At 46.5% G+C, this 17,771-nt stretch overlaps 1 protein-coding gene across 1 annotated transcript; it reads left to right on the top strand.

Moving 5' to 3' along the window:
• Window positions 1-2,175: 2,175 nt before the first annotated feature.
• Window positions 2,176-14,391, top strand: LOC146186043 (malate dehydrogenase, cytoplasmic-like). Its single transcript, XM_084607980.1, has 4 exons — window positions 2,176-2,652; window positions 11,641-11,694; window positions 12,899-13,437; window positions 13,809-14,391. The coding sequence occupies exons 1-4, from the start codon at window positions 2,176-2,178 to the stop codon at window positions 14,389-14,391; spliced, it is 1,653 nt and encodes a 550-aa protein (XP_084464106.1).
• The last annotated feature ends 3,380 nt before the right edge of the window (window positions 14,392-17,771 follow it).

The raw sequence follows: 17,771 nt of genomic DNA on the forward strand, positions 1-17,771 counted from the left end.
AGAGGACGCACCCCTCACCCTCCCCCTCCTTGACAGTACAAAAAAAAAAGATGGCTGGTCGCCCAGAAAACAAATAAACAAAAGGAGACTGGTGCGCACTGACGCTTACAATATTGCATGTCGCATCCATGAGGCCTAAGACGCTGGCAGTATATAGCGAACCTCAAATCATGGCCCACAAAGAATTTCTTCGGGTTCTTCATTTTTGTCAAAGTTGTACCTGTCAGCGTGGACTATTAAAGAGGCATCTACAGTGTTGCACGTTTAGAGTAAAACCTGCTCCGATGCGAAACTGAACGTCCGGAGGAGTTTGTTATGGTGAACCACGAGGCTGTGAACGAGTCGCTTCGTCACATTCCTTGACCACAGGAAACCGGGAAGTCAATTGAACTCAAAGGCAATGGTTACAGTGACAAGCGGCGCAGGCCCAATAAAATAAGCTTTTTGCGTGTAGTTACACAAGGTGAAAACTCCAATCTGCAGAACATTTGGCGGCAATGTTCTCTAAGAAAAATCACGAGCAGGTGGTAGTTGACGAGTGATGTGATTGGGCACTGACTGGTGACGGGTTGGGCTGAGCAGTTATCAATTTCAATAGCTCCTGTGAAATGCGAGGGTCGGAAGAGTACCGATCATGGGACCCTTAATGGGATCCCGAGTCGGACACGCTACCCCAAGGCGATGCAGGCAAGTCCGTACGGCTTTGTTTGAGATGGAGTTTTATACACATAGTGGGAATTACAGAGAAATAGTAGCATCGACGAGACGACAAGGAACACAAATGTAAGCGCTGACTAACAGCTGCGTTTTTATATTGTCTAGAATGAGGTTTATAGGCGCCGGAACCAAAACGACAAATATATTAACGATTCCCGCATCCGTGGCAGGATTGGCTCGCCCTTGTCTCACATCCCTCCAATCATTCATTCTATCATTGGCGTTAATAAATCACAATTATTTTTTATCTCGGCCTTACAAAATGGTTGCTGACACGAAATAAGCTCTTGTTAGGAAGCGCTTGTCTTTACGTCCCTTTCCTTCTCGACTGTTTTTATTACTGCGCTATATTCTCGAGTATGCAGAAACAACTAGCCGACCACTATATTTCAAGTTGTAAGCTAAGGCCGTGTGCTACTCCGTAGGTGTAAACATAGCATAAATACAGTTTAAGAATTTAGTGCTTAAGCGAGTACGTGGGAGTTTGTAAATGAACGAGGGTCTGCAAAATAGGAACCATTACTGCTGCCGCCTCATACCTTTAACGAGAGCGCTTACGTGTCCACTAAATATTTCTTCACTGATAGAAATAAAAGTTTCTGCGTGGCAGACGCTCGTGCCTAATTAATTGCTATCACACCGTAACTTCTTCGAAAACAACAGAGACCGGCTGTTAAGCGCTCAATGGCCAAAGTTTCACGCTGAACTTGGCTTTGAACAAGTGACCTTGATCCACAAGGTCATAGTCGACGCACAAGGTCAGAATCCCTGCGTTTTGCCTTCGGTGCCATCAACCGTACTACATGCATAGCGGAGTACTGAAGCCGATGTGAACGTAGATAAATGTATGACGCCACCGTAAAGCGAGCGAATCGACTTAATAGCAACACAGTATAACCATGTAATATTAACCTAAAATAACATCCTCGGGACCTGGTTTTCTACTGCCATCGCACAAGCTTTTTCTTGTTCCTTTCGCCAGGAAACACAGCATCGTTTCACAAACCTTCTTATATAAGCCCCGTTTAGGGTACACCTATTATGGTTTTCATCCGTCAAGCGCAGACACCTAAGCTGAACATTTAACCATGTCACTGACGCTTTATTGGCTTTGTTGCCATTGTGCATTCAATGCAGTCGTCACAACTACCATCATCTAGAACTCAACATTATCGTTCACTTCCGCAAACAGCTCAACACAACAACCAACACGTCTAGCAGGACTCTCTCTAGTTTCTATGGTAATGATTTTAAACACATGGGTTTGTTAATTCTCGTAACACGCGACCAGAATTTTTTTTTTCTTCTCACAATTTTTGCGCAAAGCAGCCATTCTCGTGCTATTCATCCATCAGCGCAGAAGAAACAGAAGTGGCAGCGCCGGCCATCCCTCCGGTCAAGTGCCACTGTAGCCGCTCTGCACTCAGTCAACAGAATCGAAAGAACAGCGGAGTAATCATGTCTACGCTTGTTTCCAAGCCGAGCCCTTCCGGCGAGAAGCTCCCTCGCCGTTCATCAGAGAACTTGCGGAGGGCAAAGAGGAAGCCGTCGGCCACCTCGGCGCAGAAGTCTGCGGCGGCCAGCATCGGCAGAGAGGAGCTGATACCGGATGAGTGGGACTCCCAAAGGAAGGATGACGTGCAGGGCACCGAAAAATCTGTCGCTGGCTCCGCCCACGCCACCACGTCCGACGTTTCCAGGGATGCCGGAGTAGCGGACTCCAAGCCCTCGCATGAAGACCTAAGTTCGAGCCAGGATGAGAGCATAGCGTCCGAAGGAAAGCATGCGTCAGGCTCTGTTAATACGGCACTACGAACCTTTCGAAAGCCACGTCGGCACGACCGCAGACCAGACGAGTTGAACAGCGAGGAAGAGCCATTTGTCAAGCCTGGAACTATGTTGCCCAAAGCACCCCCGCAAGTGCCCACAGAAACTGTGAGTAATTATCGCTTCTGGGTAAATGTTCCGATTCATCCTTGAGGCAATGAAATTTGTGGGAATAGGAGGCAAGTGTAGCAGGGAAAGGTAGAAAGTATGGTATGCGGACGGCATTAGAAACTTCAAGGCAATAAGGTGATAGTTGGCACAGGTCAGGGTTAAATGAGCGACTTGAAAGACTCCTTTCTCTCGCTGTGTACCGTTTTACGGATGGTGTTAAATACAGCATGAAGTAGAGGACAGCGCTGAGAGTTACAATCACAATAAAAACTACTTTTTTTTTTTCGCTGTGGCTCGCCATGTGGAGATGTCAAATGTGATAATCATGTAGCACAGAGGCGACAGTTTAGTGTCACATCTGTCTTATTCCTTCACAGTAGCAATTAAAGTTAGGCTTTTCACAATGACCACTACGCTTAACGTTATAATCTTAAGAAAGATAAAATTGCGCGCGACATACCAGGCATACGTTCTAGCTTGAAGCAATGTATTTTATTTTCTTTGTGTAGGTACCGTTATTGCCAAAAGTAACCAGACTGCTGGGTCTGCTTCTCGGCTGTGTGATGGTAAACTGGTGCCAAATCTCAAGCTTTAAATTTGAATGCTAAAGGCTAGCGCCTGTACTAATTTCTTAACGATTTGTGATCCTTTGGGAATTCTTACTAGCTTTATAATTCAAGTGAGAAGGAAAATATGCAGCCTGGTTACTTTTGGCAAAAGCGGTACATTCGTTCTCTGCAAACTTGGTGTCAAAAACGGGCACCAAGGATTGCACTTTCTGCACTTCTTTCTTCGATTCATTTCCTTTTCTTTCTAATGCTTGTTTTACTCGTCGTTAGGTCAATGTTGAGAGCTAGACGACGGATATCTGCAGCCAGCATAGACATAAAGAGAAGAAGGCAATTTCTGAGGAAAATATACTATAGCAATAACGAAAGCTCTTTGTTGCAGCGCTGCGTAACTAGAATGGTATTACGCATTTTGAAAGACAACAGCTCTTGAATAGAATTTACAGGAAAATTGTCCTTAATTTTTGTCTTCAAGGCCGCAACATCCGGAACCAAAGCCGAGGAAGCCGCGCGGCCTCTCCTAAGGAAGGTGAAGTACCATTTCTTATTTTCTGCAACAAGCGTCTTTGAAATATGAGCCCAACACACTCATCTGATGTTATCCAATACATCCTGCCACATCTCACTAACGATCAAACTTGTGAAGTCAGTTGCCTTCGCTTATCACTTCGTTATGCAGTCATTCTGTTGAGTGTAGAGTAGGCTTTATGGTATAGGTCGTGTTAACATTTAAAAAAAAAAGTTAGGTGAGGCCAAATGGTTGTTTCGTTGGCGGATCAGAGTGTTACGAAATTACTGAACTCTGCTGCTATTTATCGTAATCTAGGAAAGAGATTTTCATATGCAGGAACCCATAAGTAGAAAAGTGAATGGCTTTGTCTAAGCTTTCACGGTGAAAAATATTTTGATGCAGTGATATGCGATACACATTCTTCAGACGAAAGCTTTGGCCTTTTGTTCGCCAAAAGAGTGACACCATTGCGTGAAGAAATTTTCTTATTACCTTTTAACGCCTTGCAAAGGACGTTCCCAAGCACAATGTTCGTGGTGAACAGAAACAGTATTCTCGCTTCAGGTGAAACAAAATAGGCTACTGTGGTTTCCATGCGCAAACAAATCGTCTAATTCGCATAGACGCAAGCGTTCAGTTTCCTCTTCTCCAGCTCGGAACGTTCAGTACGCAGTATATAATAAGTATATTGAAATAAAAACGTTCACGTAAGCCAGGAGTTCTCAGCACATTTACTACTGCCCCTACTGATTTCGTTTTTAGTTTTACAGAAACCGTCGAGGCTGGTCTTCGTCAGAGCGACTAGAAAGATTACCAGGAAAAATAACAATCCCGAGGACCGCGAGTGACCTAAAAGAGGAGTCTTTGTAGTACCTACGTGGGCGTGACCATCTACTATGTGTTTAGATCGCTCCAAAGTCGGGGAATGCAGCTGCAGGGTAACTACAGGGAGGGATGTTATTGTGGGCTTAGCAAATGCGAATAAAACGCATACACTCCGTCTCTTATATGGAAAGGTAAATCTAATTATGTCGCTTATATAGATTTATTTACAATATCGATTTATTGTCATTTTCTGAATCGTGCTACAGTGTCGAGTACAGAACCGGCAAGCGATGACGCTAACTACATATCTTGGACCAGCAAGACACCATTTGGTGAAGAGGTACAAATGATTGTCTTTTCAGAAGTGAAGAACTACCAGACGCAGTGCACAGAAGTTTTTTTACATTCAGAAAACCAGCTTTAGTCCTAAGTAAAAAAGCAAATATATAATGAAAAATCAAATCAAAGAAACCATAGAGATATCGTTCCTTGTTATTCGTTGGACTAATTAACACAAAAACTAACCACGCAATGATATTTGCCTAAAGACCTATTCTATATAAAAAAACAGCCACCAGTCGAATCGTCACCCCCACTTTTTTTTTTTTATTTCGTGTATGAGGCTCACCAAAGTCAGCTACGGTGGCGGCTATAAAACTTCTTTTCCAGGGGGGAATTATGTTGCGTGTAACCTAAACTTGAGAGTAGAGTCGCTGTATATGCAACTTATACAATAACTCCACTTGAGGGTGCTCGCCAGCGCCATCCTTGCCAGCAGCGGCGGAAGTGGGACGTACCACAGCGCCGTGAAAGGTTTACAAAAAAACCATATGAAATTAAACTTAATCGAAGCACCAATCTATTAGGCTGGCAAAGGAAGCCATGGGTAGCGTAGGAGGGTTCCCACATAGCTGCTGCTCTCACCGTTCGATCATGTTCAACGTTGAACTTGCAGTATAAGACGACGTACTACGTCCACCGCTATGGACCGAGATAGGACTGATGACGCGTATGGTTAGGTTTCACGGAGCTTAATTACGTTGAAGAATATACGTTTCGATAGTCGCCGCCATAGATCAGTTTGGTGATGATCATGCGAAAGTCACGGATGCGGAAGCCACTGGCGGAATGGTGTTCTCTTTTCTACAGTCTCCTCAAATATCTCTGATAGTTGCGATTAAAAAGCAAATTGCCTATTGATAAGGCCAATAAAAAATTCTTGTACTCAATTTCTTAGTTTCAGTCAGTGATTGTTAGCTCCATTCATGGGAATGCCATAATGAAGTACTAATTTTCCAAATCTTATGTGCTGAATGTTCCCAGTTGAAATTACTGACAGGCTGTCCCGCGTAATTTTGGTCAAGATTTGAAAAACGAATTAAACTTCTGAGGCGAATTAAAGCAGATGCACATTGTTGCCACTAGCCTATAATAACTCCGTTTTTGTTTTTCTCTTAACTGAGTCATTTTATTTAACCAATCCTGTTATTTAGGTATTGACTGCAGGCCCTAACTGTGATACACAAAAATGTGGGGCACCTTGAGAAGCCGCATATTAAATTCTTTCCTGCACCATATGTCCAACGTAGCCAATTTCTTCGCTTTCCAGAGAACTCCCGCACAATATTAAATAAAAGACATCGTATGAGTACTTGCACACTGCTATCGCGCTGCTCTTAGTGCGATAGATAACAAAGTTGGTTGAATAGTACGTCTCTGGCGACCGCGCAGCGACAGGACGTTGTGCAAGTTGTAGCTATTTGGGCATCTGGCTCCAGTGCATGATGGTGCAGATGTGTGCTGCTAGCCGAGCATCGCTAAAGCTGTAAACGCTTAACTATGAAAGAAAAGAAGCGTTAGGAGGAACACCTGAACATTGATTTAAGAGCAGACGCCTTAACACGCCTTAAGTGTTCATCCGCTTTTCTCGCGACACCACATGCTACCGACGGTCACTTTTTAAGTAATATGCGCTGTCGCTTTATATGCTGTCACGTAAACTTGAGCAGATGCTCAAGCTTTGCCTTAAGCGTAGATGCGATAGCGATAACCCCACCCTCTCATTTTGCATTCTTGTTGGTTTGGATTGTGGGGTTTAACGTCCCAAAGCGACTTAGGCTACGAGAGACGCCGTAGTAGTGGAGGACTCCGGAAATTTCGACCACCTAGGGCTCTTTAACGTGCACTGTGTATAATTGTATTGCTTGTATTTGTAGTACTTTGGCAACTACTTTCTTTCTGTTTCTTTCCACAATCGCTTAATGAATCCGTCATTCGCAGCATTAACCAATTCAATTCAGCTTATTGATGTTCATCATTGAGTCAGCCTTTAGCCAGTCTGCGGTGTTTTACCTCTCGCGAAACGACGCCCCGGACATAGTAGTCCAGCAGATTTAAATCTGCAGAACTAGGAGGCCACAAGTTAGAACTAATGTGGTCGTTAAGCTTGTCGGCCAGCCAATCCTGGGTGACGCAGCATATGTGTGCTGGCATCGAATTAGCTCAAATCTCATAACACTTTCCTTTTTATATATTCTCTGGTTTGATTGGGATTGTGGTGTTTACCGTTCCAAAGCGACTCAGGCTTTGAGAGACGCCGTAGTGGAGGACTCCGAAAAATTCGACCATCTGGGGTTCTTTAATGTGCACTTACATCGCACAGCACACGGGCGCCTTTCTTTTCGCCTACATCGAAACGCGGCCGCCGAGGCCGGGATCCCGCATCCTTGGGCACAGTAGTCGAGCGCCGTAACCACTGCGCCACCCAGGAGAGGCCGATATAGTCTCTATCCAGGGCTTTACAACGATAACAAGCAACTCCATGTACGCGGCAGTACTAACGCGAAGTCGTTCTGCAAAAAAGTGTGGAATATGACGTCACTCTCCTTGTTGACGATGATTAACATCATAACAAATGACGGAAATTTTGTGTGGAACATCGTAAGCATTTCATCAGTACAAAGCCGCCTGTCTTTATGCTGGTTAACCTTTTGGTGTTTGCCCAAATTCTTGTCATGCGAAAAAAAGAAACAGCATTCGAGGCACCTCAGCCTTCTTTAATTTGCTTGGCAAGCCCTTGGACCATGCAGACGATCAGTTACTCCCTCCTGATGACGTAGACCCCCTGCTCATTGCATAGAAATGATACCTCAAGTCCTCGTGTACAGCGAGCCTGACAGTAGACTATTACTTTGGGCTCATTTGCAAGGCCCTCAATGACTTCCTTGAGTCGTCACTCCCGGCGACATGCAGCCGCTGGAGAAAATTAGGCGTTCTGGCACCATCTACCCGCTGACTGCTCTTTTTATTGCGAAAGCAATACTACGCCATGTCTAACTACTCGTTGCTGTGTGCCGTGTCCATGACCGTGGTAGTTGACGAGCTGCCAACTTGGGTCTCTTGTTTCACATGGCACGGTTATGTCAGAATCGGCCTGCCAGGATCTTGGCATTCACGTTACCCCTATAGGCCAACACTATAGACATACAGGATGGAAAAACAGCGCAAAAGACAAGCACCGCAGCAAAGAAACAAAAGACGAGCGCTGACTCAACACTGAAAGTTTATTCTGAAAGTAAACTTTCAGTTGTGAGTCAGAGCTCGTGTTGTGTTTCTTTGCTCAGGTGCTTGTATTTCGCGCTGTTTTTCCACCCTATAGGACACTAAGGCATGTTCATATGGCTTGGTTAAAGGGGAGCTTTATATGTGGGCTGGGAAAGAAGAAGAAGAGGAACGCTCGGTCACCCGCAATTAATGCTTTCGCTCCATATTCGCTTCAGCAGCGTTGAACCCTTCTAAAAGTTTTTCACTTCGCCTTTGATAGCACGTTAACGCTAGAGAACATCATTCTATTCAACACCTTATAAATTAAAGACTTCGCTACGTTAGAAAAGGTAGCAATTTCCATACCGCTGTGGTGCGCGGCCAGGGCGACGAGGACTGCACGGCGTTTAATTTCCTGCGTGAACCTGCACAATTCCATCCTTGAGCAAACCATGTGTCAATAAACAAGGTATCAATAAACAAGAAGCCGCACGCCAAATACATACGTCGAGCCTGCTGGTGTCTATGGGGATAAGGAATGTTCTCAAATACCTCGCGCACCCGCTGGCTCGTATCCCTACACAAATTAGCCTCGACTTGATTGGTGCAGATGAAGGCTAAATTGTAGAGAAGCGAAATTTTGCGACGTCATTCTGAATGCTACAGAAATGACAATTACGTCACAGCTTTGATGCGAAATCACGTGCATATTTTTCCGGCAAGTTTTCTGACAAGTTGTTTACCCTATACCTAAATTTTGGGACAGGGTGACCCTTTTTCGACCGAACGAGCCAAATAGTCTGCCGCGCTAAACGTTTTGATTCTGCTTCAAATAAGAAGTACTAAACCAGGAACATTGATCTGCGCCATCTTTCCCTAAGGAATCGAGGCACGGACGCCCACATGCTTACAGCCGGCGTAATGATTTGTCTCATCGCCGTGGCCAGTCATATTGCAGTCGACTATGTTTATCTACCGCACGCTTGTGAGCTGCACAACAGCAATCCTCAAGTAGGCCAACACGGGGCTTTTTTTATATTTTAGGAATTTTCTTTGGATCGCAAAAAAAAAAAAAAGACTGCAGTCTATTTAGTGGTTTCTGAAATTGCTCTTCACCTTTATCACACAAGGCGTCTCAAGCCAATATTCTAAATGTTTAATAATTAAGCATAACATGTCACTTATTTAAAGGGGAAATAAAATAACCTCAGTTACGATAGGCTATTACCAGCATTATGCATACGGTTTCGTTCGCGTCCAACGTGCTTTTTGGTCCACTGAATGTGAAGACGCCTTCAAAGCTCTCAAGCAGGCACTCACTTCCACCCCTGTGCTTCGCCATTTTGACGCTGACGCGCCCACCATACTTCACACAGACGCCAGTGGCCACGGTATTGGCGCGGTTCTCTTGCAACGCAACGCAGTGTCTGAAGAGCAAGTCGTCGCATACGCCAGTCGTACGCTTACTGCAGCTGAGCGTAACTATACTATTACCGAGCAAGAGTGCCTCGCCGTTGTTTGGTCGGTTCAAAAATTTCGACCTTATTTGTATGGCCGCCACTTCACCATTGTCACAGACCATCACGCACTCTGTTGGCTGTCATCGCTGAAGAACTTATCGGGTCGACTGGGTCGCTGGGTACTACGTCTTCAAGAATACGCCTTCACCATCACTTATAAATCTGGGCGAAAACACCTCGACGCTGACGCCCTCTCCCGCTGCCCATTGCTACCTACTGACGCGGCCCCACATACGGTCTCCTCTCCCTGCTGCCATCCGAGTCAGCCTTCTGCTGGCCACCTGAATGTTGCACCCATCGCTATAGCTCTACTCGAGAACAATGCTGATTTCTCGTCCCTGCAGCTGACTGACCCTTACTGCCGCACAATCATCGCTCGCCTCCGTGGAGAATCAGTTGTCCCAAACAGTCACTTGCGCCGTCAGCTTCGTCGGCTCCGATTTCACCATGGAGCACTTTACCGCGACGTTTATCACCCTACGGGTCAACGCTGGGTACCCGTTGCCGCTCGCTCCCTTCGTTTTAAAATTATGGAGGCTTACCACGACGACCCCACTGCTGGACATTTAGGCCACTTTAAAACTTACGACCGTATCAAGAGCCGCTACTTCTGGCCTGGGCTTTCTGCCAGCGTCGCTAAATACATTTCATCATGTCCGTCTTGCCAGCATCGCAAGCGTTCAGCATCCCCTCCTGCTGGCCTACTGCAACCTCTACCTTGCCCATCTGTGCCTTTTGACACGGTCGCCATTGACTTGTTTGGTCCTCTCCCTTTGACGTCAGACGGCAACCGTTTTGTTGTCACTGCCATCGACCATCTAACGCGGTACGCTGAAACCGCACCTCTTCGCTCCGGTGCCGCCTCTGAAGTCGCCGAGTTTTTCCTGCGTGCGATAGTTTTACGTCATGGTGCTCCTCGTATTCTCATTAGCGACCGTGGAAAGACATTTCTTTCTCAAGTCCTTGAGGAAGTACTGCGCGCAGCCAACACCGTCCATAAGACTTCTTCTAGCTACCACCCTCAGACCAACGGACTCATCGAGCGGTTTCATCGCACTTTGTCCGATATGATATCCATGTATATCGATCCTGATCACCGGAACTGGGACAACGTTTTACCTTTCGTCACCTACGCCTACAATTCCGCTGTTCAGCGCACTACTGGTTATAGCCCTTTCTTTTTAGTTTATGGCCGTCAACCATCGACAGTACTGGACACTACTTTCTTCTCTGCTCCCTCTACATCTGAATCTCTGGGCGAAGAGTTTGCCACTCGTATGGCCCAGTGTCGCCAACTTGCCCGTTTGAACACTGAAGATTCTCAACAAGAACGCAAAGCCCTGTATGATCAACGCCATCGAACTCCCTCCTTTTACCCCATTGATGAAGTTCTCCTGTGGACACCAATCCGCATTCCTGGCCTGTGTGAGAAGTTTCTCCATCGTTACATTGGCCCTTATACAGTACTCCAACAAACGTATCCGGTGAACTATCGCGTTATTCCCTCGCACACCGTCGCAGATCGACGTCGTCGCTCCGAAGAGATCGTCCACGTCTCGCGCATGAAGCCCTATGCCCGTCGTCCCTCATCCCTGTAATCAGCGACCAGGGTGGCCGCTCTTTTGTCGGGGGGATTTGTGTGAGCGCAACGCGTGAACTTTCACCTCTTTCATCTGTATAGATCCATCATCATTATCATCATCGCTGACTGCTGCTCGGAGCGTCGCGCGCTGTGTGCCAGCTGGTTCTGGAAGAGAACAGACGTTTTGTGCAAGTGCTGTCTCACAATATGTTCTCTCCGAAAATCGCCAAGAGCTATAACGATATCTCAAATACAGTAGCTTTGTGTGAAGCACAGTCGGACCTTTTTTCCTGTAATATTTCTGAGGAATTATAAAAATTTAATTACTTGATTCGAAGAATAAGTACGCGGGTTTCTAGTGCATGAAAAGGTCTTAGAATGCGTCTCTTCTTTTTCCATTGTCAAAGAAATTACCTTTTTTTTCCTATCTTCAAGCCGGCTGCTTCAATTGCCAAACCTGAAGACGAGTTCACCGACTTGCGCAAAGAGGTATGGTCCGTCTATACTTTGTCGCGTTCTCATTGCAATTGAATACATTTTTTTTTTAAGCGAAAGAAGGCCATAACGCTTCCTGCGGCCAGTATTAGTGTAAGGAGATGATGAGCACTGCCTAGCGCCTTCCACAAAGATATGGCTTCGGCAGAATTCATGCCAAAAATGCAAGTCTGTCAATATATTGCACAGTTCTTAAACGGGGCCAGTCAAAAGTGTACAGCAAGTACTAAACAGTTATTACTGCGACTGCATTAGAACCCTCGGAGTGAAAAACCAGGCATGGTTGGTCCTAAAGTTAGCTGGTTGGTCGACAACGATTACGTCAAGTGACCACGTGACTTCCCCAAATCTATTGAATGTACGTACTTCACATAAATACGTAAACATATTAACTGGATGTTTTACTCCAGTGAGTTGAATTTGAGCCCACGGCGACGCGAACATCAGTGCTGTTAACATCAGTTAACAGATCAGCTCCGCTGACCACTGCATGAACCCATACACCGTTGCCACATTTTAACGCTTTCGTGATAAGCGGCTCGTCTCAAGCTATGGCCATCATCTGACACGCATGCACCAAATTATACGGCACACCGGAAGATGTGAATTAATGACTTCATTTCTAATTGGTGTGTACGAACTCAGTTAAAATTACGGGCATCTGCATTGCAAACGAGCAACAATAATTAGGCCACCATTTTTGTTATGTGATTACTGCGCCTCGGAACATGGCGATATGTTTACTGTGTCTCTTTGCAGCTTCCGTTAGTTATGGTTTTTGTTTTCGGAAAATCTGAAGCTGTCCGAAATATGCAAAACTAAATTAAGCCTCACGTGAGCCGCGAGGTGCTATGCTTATTAGAAGGCAATCTCTGGATGACAACTATTTATTGTTCTGTCGGCACTTTTGTAAGCAGTTGAAAACAATTTAACAACATTTCTGAAATGCAGGGTCATAGAGTAACATTTCGATGGGGAATAAGTTACCTTTCAAACCTAAAAAGAAGTTATTGGCGATACACCGCATTGAGTGAGCGAATAGCGAGCGAGTCAATGTGAGAGATAGTGAGTGAAAGCGAGTGAGTTAGCGGGCCAGTTAATCAGTGGAAGAGTGAGTTAATAAACGAGTTAGTAACCCTTCCACGAAGGCCTGAAACTAAGCCAACTATGATCGACATGTGCATGCATGGGCCAGCAGGTTGACAAGCCCCCCTCCGGCCAGCTGACTCCAATGAGCAAGACCTACCCCGCCATGAGCGAGCAAGAGTTCCTGAGCCGCGTTGGGGCTCACGTAGCGATTAAGCAGCACGAGCCGGCTGTGCCCAAGGAGCCCATCCGAGTCCTTGTGACGGCGGTGACGACCGAGCTTTCATATCGCATGCTGATTCCTCTCATGCGTGGCGACATATTTGGCGTGGACCAGCCCATCGTCTTGCACCTGTACGACGAGAGTGAGAACATATCTGACCTACGCGGCATAGCCATGGAGATCGAAGACTGCTCCTTCGCGCTGCTCAAACAGGTGGTCTTCACCGGCGAAGACGAGGTAGCCTTCCTCAACGTGGACGTGGCCTTCCTCAATGACTCGGTGCCCGTAGACGGTGATCGGGCCTTGTTCGAGAAGTGCGTGCAAGCGTACGCCGGCCATGGCAAAGCACTGTCGGCGCACGCCAAGAAAACTGTCAAGGTGATCATCTCCGGGCACCCTATCCACACCAACACGTACATTTGCACGAGGTAGGAGATCCCTGCTTTAGAGCACCTCTTGCTTGCTTTGCAGTGCCCGATTCAAGTTGAGCCATAGCGTTATTCCATGTTTACAGATCCCTGCTATAAGCACGATATCTGGAGCTTACGAATGATTATGTCCTCAATGACGTTATTTAAGGTAGTAATTAGTGTCCACAAAGTTTAATTAAAATCAAATGCCACTAATCACCACTAGCACTGAGCTAAATAGGCTCGCTGTTTTTTAGGACAAATTCAGAAATTCAATTGTAAAACCTTTACTGCATAAAAGTATCATTAGCGGGTCATCGCACTTCTGCACTACACGGCAGCAGCGGCAAGATACTGAGAACTTCGGTGTATTCCTTTTTTCCTTCCAGGTACTCAAAGAATATCCCGTACGAAAACTTCACTGGTCTGGCCAGGCTGAATCACAACCGAGCTGTGACTCTACTGTCACAGAGGCTGGGTGTTATTCCGAACAAGATTGTCAACATGATTGTCTGGGGTGACCGGGGCGACAACCTTCTCCCTGATTACACGCGAAGCGTAGTTATCAAGAAGGCTAAACGGTACAAAATCTCGGACTTGGTCAGCCACGAATACCTGGAAGATGGGCTCGCAGAGGACGTCAAAATCCGCGATGACCTCGTCCAAAAGCTCACGAAGCATCCCGGAATCCTATCCCGAGCAAAAGCTGCGTGCGACCAGATGCGCGACTGGTGGATAGGCCTGCCAGCCGGTCAGTTCGTAACCATGGCCGTCCTGAGTGATGGCGTCTATGGAGTGCCACCAGACCTGGTCTTCTCGTATCCTGTGTTCATAGACAACTCCAGGGCGTGGAAGATAGTGCAGGGAATCACGGTGGATGACAAGCTTCGCGCCTGCATTTCTGAGTCTGCCAAAAACCTTGAGCGGGAAAGGGACGAAGCCATGGAGATATGTACTGAGCTCGCACTGTAGATGGAGCAAAGTGGCGTTGACGGTAGGCTGGGAGTAGACTGAAGGGATCCGGAGGGAGGGAAAAGCAGGCGAACACTCATTTTTCTGGCCTTATTACTCTGGAAAAAGCCGTCTGAATAGCCTTTGCACACGTTAGCTATGTCGTCAGCTATTGAACAACACTGCAACATTGCTGTAAATGTTCGCAACTGGCTTGGGTTATTGGTTATAAAATTACGAGCTATTCTGACTGGCTAGCCCCTTGGTCACTAACCCCTTGATGAAAGAAAGAACAAACGTTAAATGGGTGAGAAAACGTTGATGAGTGCTATTGTTTCTTTAATAGACCAATACTCAGTTCACTGGAATTTTGCTACATGGGATTGAGGAGCCGAGGGAGCGGGGGCTTAAATAAGGACAAGTTCTGTGTTGCCTCTTTACGATAACATTCATCGTTGTGCAAGGAAGCTGCCAGGAAACGAAGCTTTGCAAATTTATGGCTGACGTTTGGATGTATTACTGCAGACATTGATGGCCAGGCTACTTGAAATAAGCCCAGTATGTAACAGCAGGTTCATGGTTTATGGATTGGTTTCAAAAATTGCAAAATCGTATCTATAATTAAAATGTGAAACAGGATATCGCAGTTGGAAAAATTTTGAATAAATTTTTGAATAAAGGACTCGATTACAAATTTTTTTTCTTCGATAAACGTGAAAAGATAGTTCTCTACTTCAAGATCGCTCTTGGCACCATGCATTCTGACCTGAACAAGAAGCATGTATCCGAACGAAATAAGGTTTATATAATTAGTGCCGTGGTCACTTTCACGTTCTCACAAAATCAAAAACAACTTAAATGTACAGTTATATCTATGCTAATAATAGAAAGTGCAAGACAGGTTTGCACAAGGAAGCATCTTTAGCTGGACACCAGATGACATGTTCAAATCCAGGAGAACGGGGCGCACAGTGTATCCATTGAAGCAATCACTGAGACCTAGCTACCTCTTATCATATTCCTGCCGTGGACCCAAGAATCACCCAGCACCATACCTGTTCCTGCCGACTCAAATTTTGGATTTAAATAGACAGTGCAAAATTGTGCCATCGTTGGTACTGCTAGTAACGCAGGAGATGACTGCTGCCTACGATGTCCGGTGAGCTTAGAACCGGAAAACCGCTGGTGGCAAGCGGAGGAGCATTCGCTGTACTCGCGAGGTTCTTGCGGAGTAGTGAACGGATGGGTTCGGGGCGAGGGGATAAAGCTTTATTAGACGCAAAGCATTTGGGGCACCAGAGCCCTCGCACGGCTCTGCTGTGTTCAAACGTTCATTTTTGAGCTATCGACGACCGCAACAGGTCCGGTGACCGGAGATGAGCTGCGCCGTGTCTATTGCGCGCAGTGTTTCTAATTCCCCCAGGTCTTGAGTAGCATCTACTCAATGGGGGGAAATATTCCGAAAAAGTTAGCAGGATATGGGTAAGTGTCCCTTCTGGAACTCGAAAGAGGGCGAAGGTGAGTGCAGTTAATTGATAATGAAACAAAGAGTTGATCGGGCGGATCCCTGTTTAAAGCCGTCGCCAGAATTTGGGGAGCGAGGGGTGCCATAGTAGGTTACGTATTGTTGCTGTTCGGCACGGAAATGTTTGGTGAGCTGAATGAAGGTATTCATGCGCTCCTTCGAGCAATCCCCCAAATTCCGCCTGTGTTCGTTCTCTCAGCCGTCGGGCTAAGCACTCAGCAACCTCGTTGCCAAGATTTCCAGAGTGCACAGGCACCTGGATGAGCCCAGCGCGCCCTGCTTCTAGCGTAATTTTAAAGAATATGGTTTTCGAGCCGCTAATAATCTGCTGACTTGTGTGCGTCAGAGTTATGGCGATCTATTCAACCTCTTCTGCACTGTTGCCTGGCCGGAATCCAAAACTGACAGGGGCGTTAAGTAGGGTGACATACAAAGGCCGTAGCTCCACAGCTATCCAGAGCTGTATCTACGCACATCACACCCGGGGCGTCCCCGTAGCACTTCTGTAGTGCGTTTGCTCGTACAGTCCTGCGATGGATTGCTAGTTCGATAAAGTTTCTCGCATGTCCGTTTTGAAGAGATGTGGAGGCGTCTGCAGTGCACAATTTCCCTCAACAATGCAGTGCCGTATGGGTACAGATAAGCACCACCTCACAGCAGGAAATTGTGTGGAAAGCATAGTGAATGCATCATATTGCCGTGCACTATTTTAATTTTTATGCCCATACCAACAGCTGAAGGTATGCGGCGCTTTTCTAGTAACGGGGAGAAAGATTTGAGCGATTCCACGAGCTTTTTGTTCTCTTTGTTGGTGCACGCTCAAAGCCGCTGGGCATAGCTTTATCATTTCTTTAGTCGCGCAAAATACACCGACATGTATCTGAAATGCTTGCAGCCACTCGCATCTGCTTCCAAATTGTTCCAAGTTAGTTGTGGTCCTGTTTTCTCGGCTTTATCTAGATGTTTTCCTTCACCGGCATTAGACTGAGCGCTGCCGTGGAGAACTGGTATCCGTAGTTGTACGACTGACGAGCGCATTTGTTCCTGCTTTTGTCGCTAGCGATCTACCGCGTGCCCGACAGCCAGCTTGCCCTGGCCCCACGCCTCTCTCTGACGTGTACCGGGCGCGGGCAACGGCGATCTCAAATTTTATCCGGCCAACACATATCACCCGAAAGAAATTGTGCAGTAATAAAGGCCTTGCAAAAAACGCCCCAACCCTAAAACTCAACGTGAAACTACGCAAAACTAACCGCGAGGCATAACAAGTAAAGAGCATCAGGCGTGGGCGCGCTCTTACCAAACTGCGCACCAACTATCGAATACACAAGCCTTGTGCCATGTCTCAGCACATAGACCTTCCCTTCACAACCGCGCCTTTCAGAGTGCTGAGCTAAACTGATTGAAATGCAGCGTAGTTTGCAAGAAAACATTTCTTACCTTTCCTCTGCTGGAAGCTGCCGGGGTGTCACGAACTGGTCCAGAATAGCCGGCTAGCCCATGAAGCGCGCGCCGGCGCTTCTTCGCGAGTAGCACAATTCGTCACCGGCCGGCGTGCTCAGCCTAAAGTGCTTTAAATGTGGCAATGTTTGGCAAAATAACGCTTCTCACATTGCCATCCTGAAATTCCAGTAGTTCCGCTTCGAAGGCCAAGCGAGCCGCAAAAATACGTGGTTTGTCCTCAATACGACCGGCTTAATTATTAATGGTCCTCACGAACAAACACGCCGAACGCGCAGACGGCCATGCCTTTCCGTAATGTTTTCTGCGCAGGCGGCGTGCGACTAGTGATGGTGGCGCCGTCTATTTGGAGCAGCTGAAGTAACGTTACCAGTCATGTGCCATTTACTGAGGCCAGATTTTGCCGAGTCTCCAC

The sequence above is a fragment of the Amblyomma maculatum genome, chromosome 6 (genome assembly GCF_055883805.1).
Source record: "Amblyomma maculatum isolate TAMU_Amacu chromosome 6, ASM5588380v1, whole genome shotgun sequence".
Lineage (NCBI taxonomy): Eukaryota > Metazoa > Arthropoda > Arachnida > Ixodida > Ixodidae > Amblyomma > Amblyomma maculatum.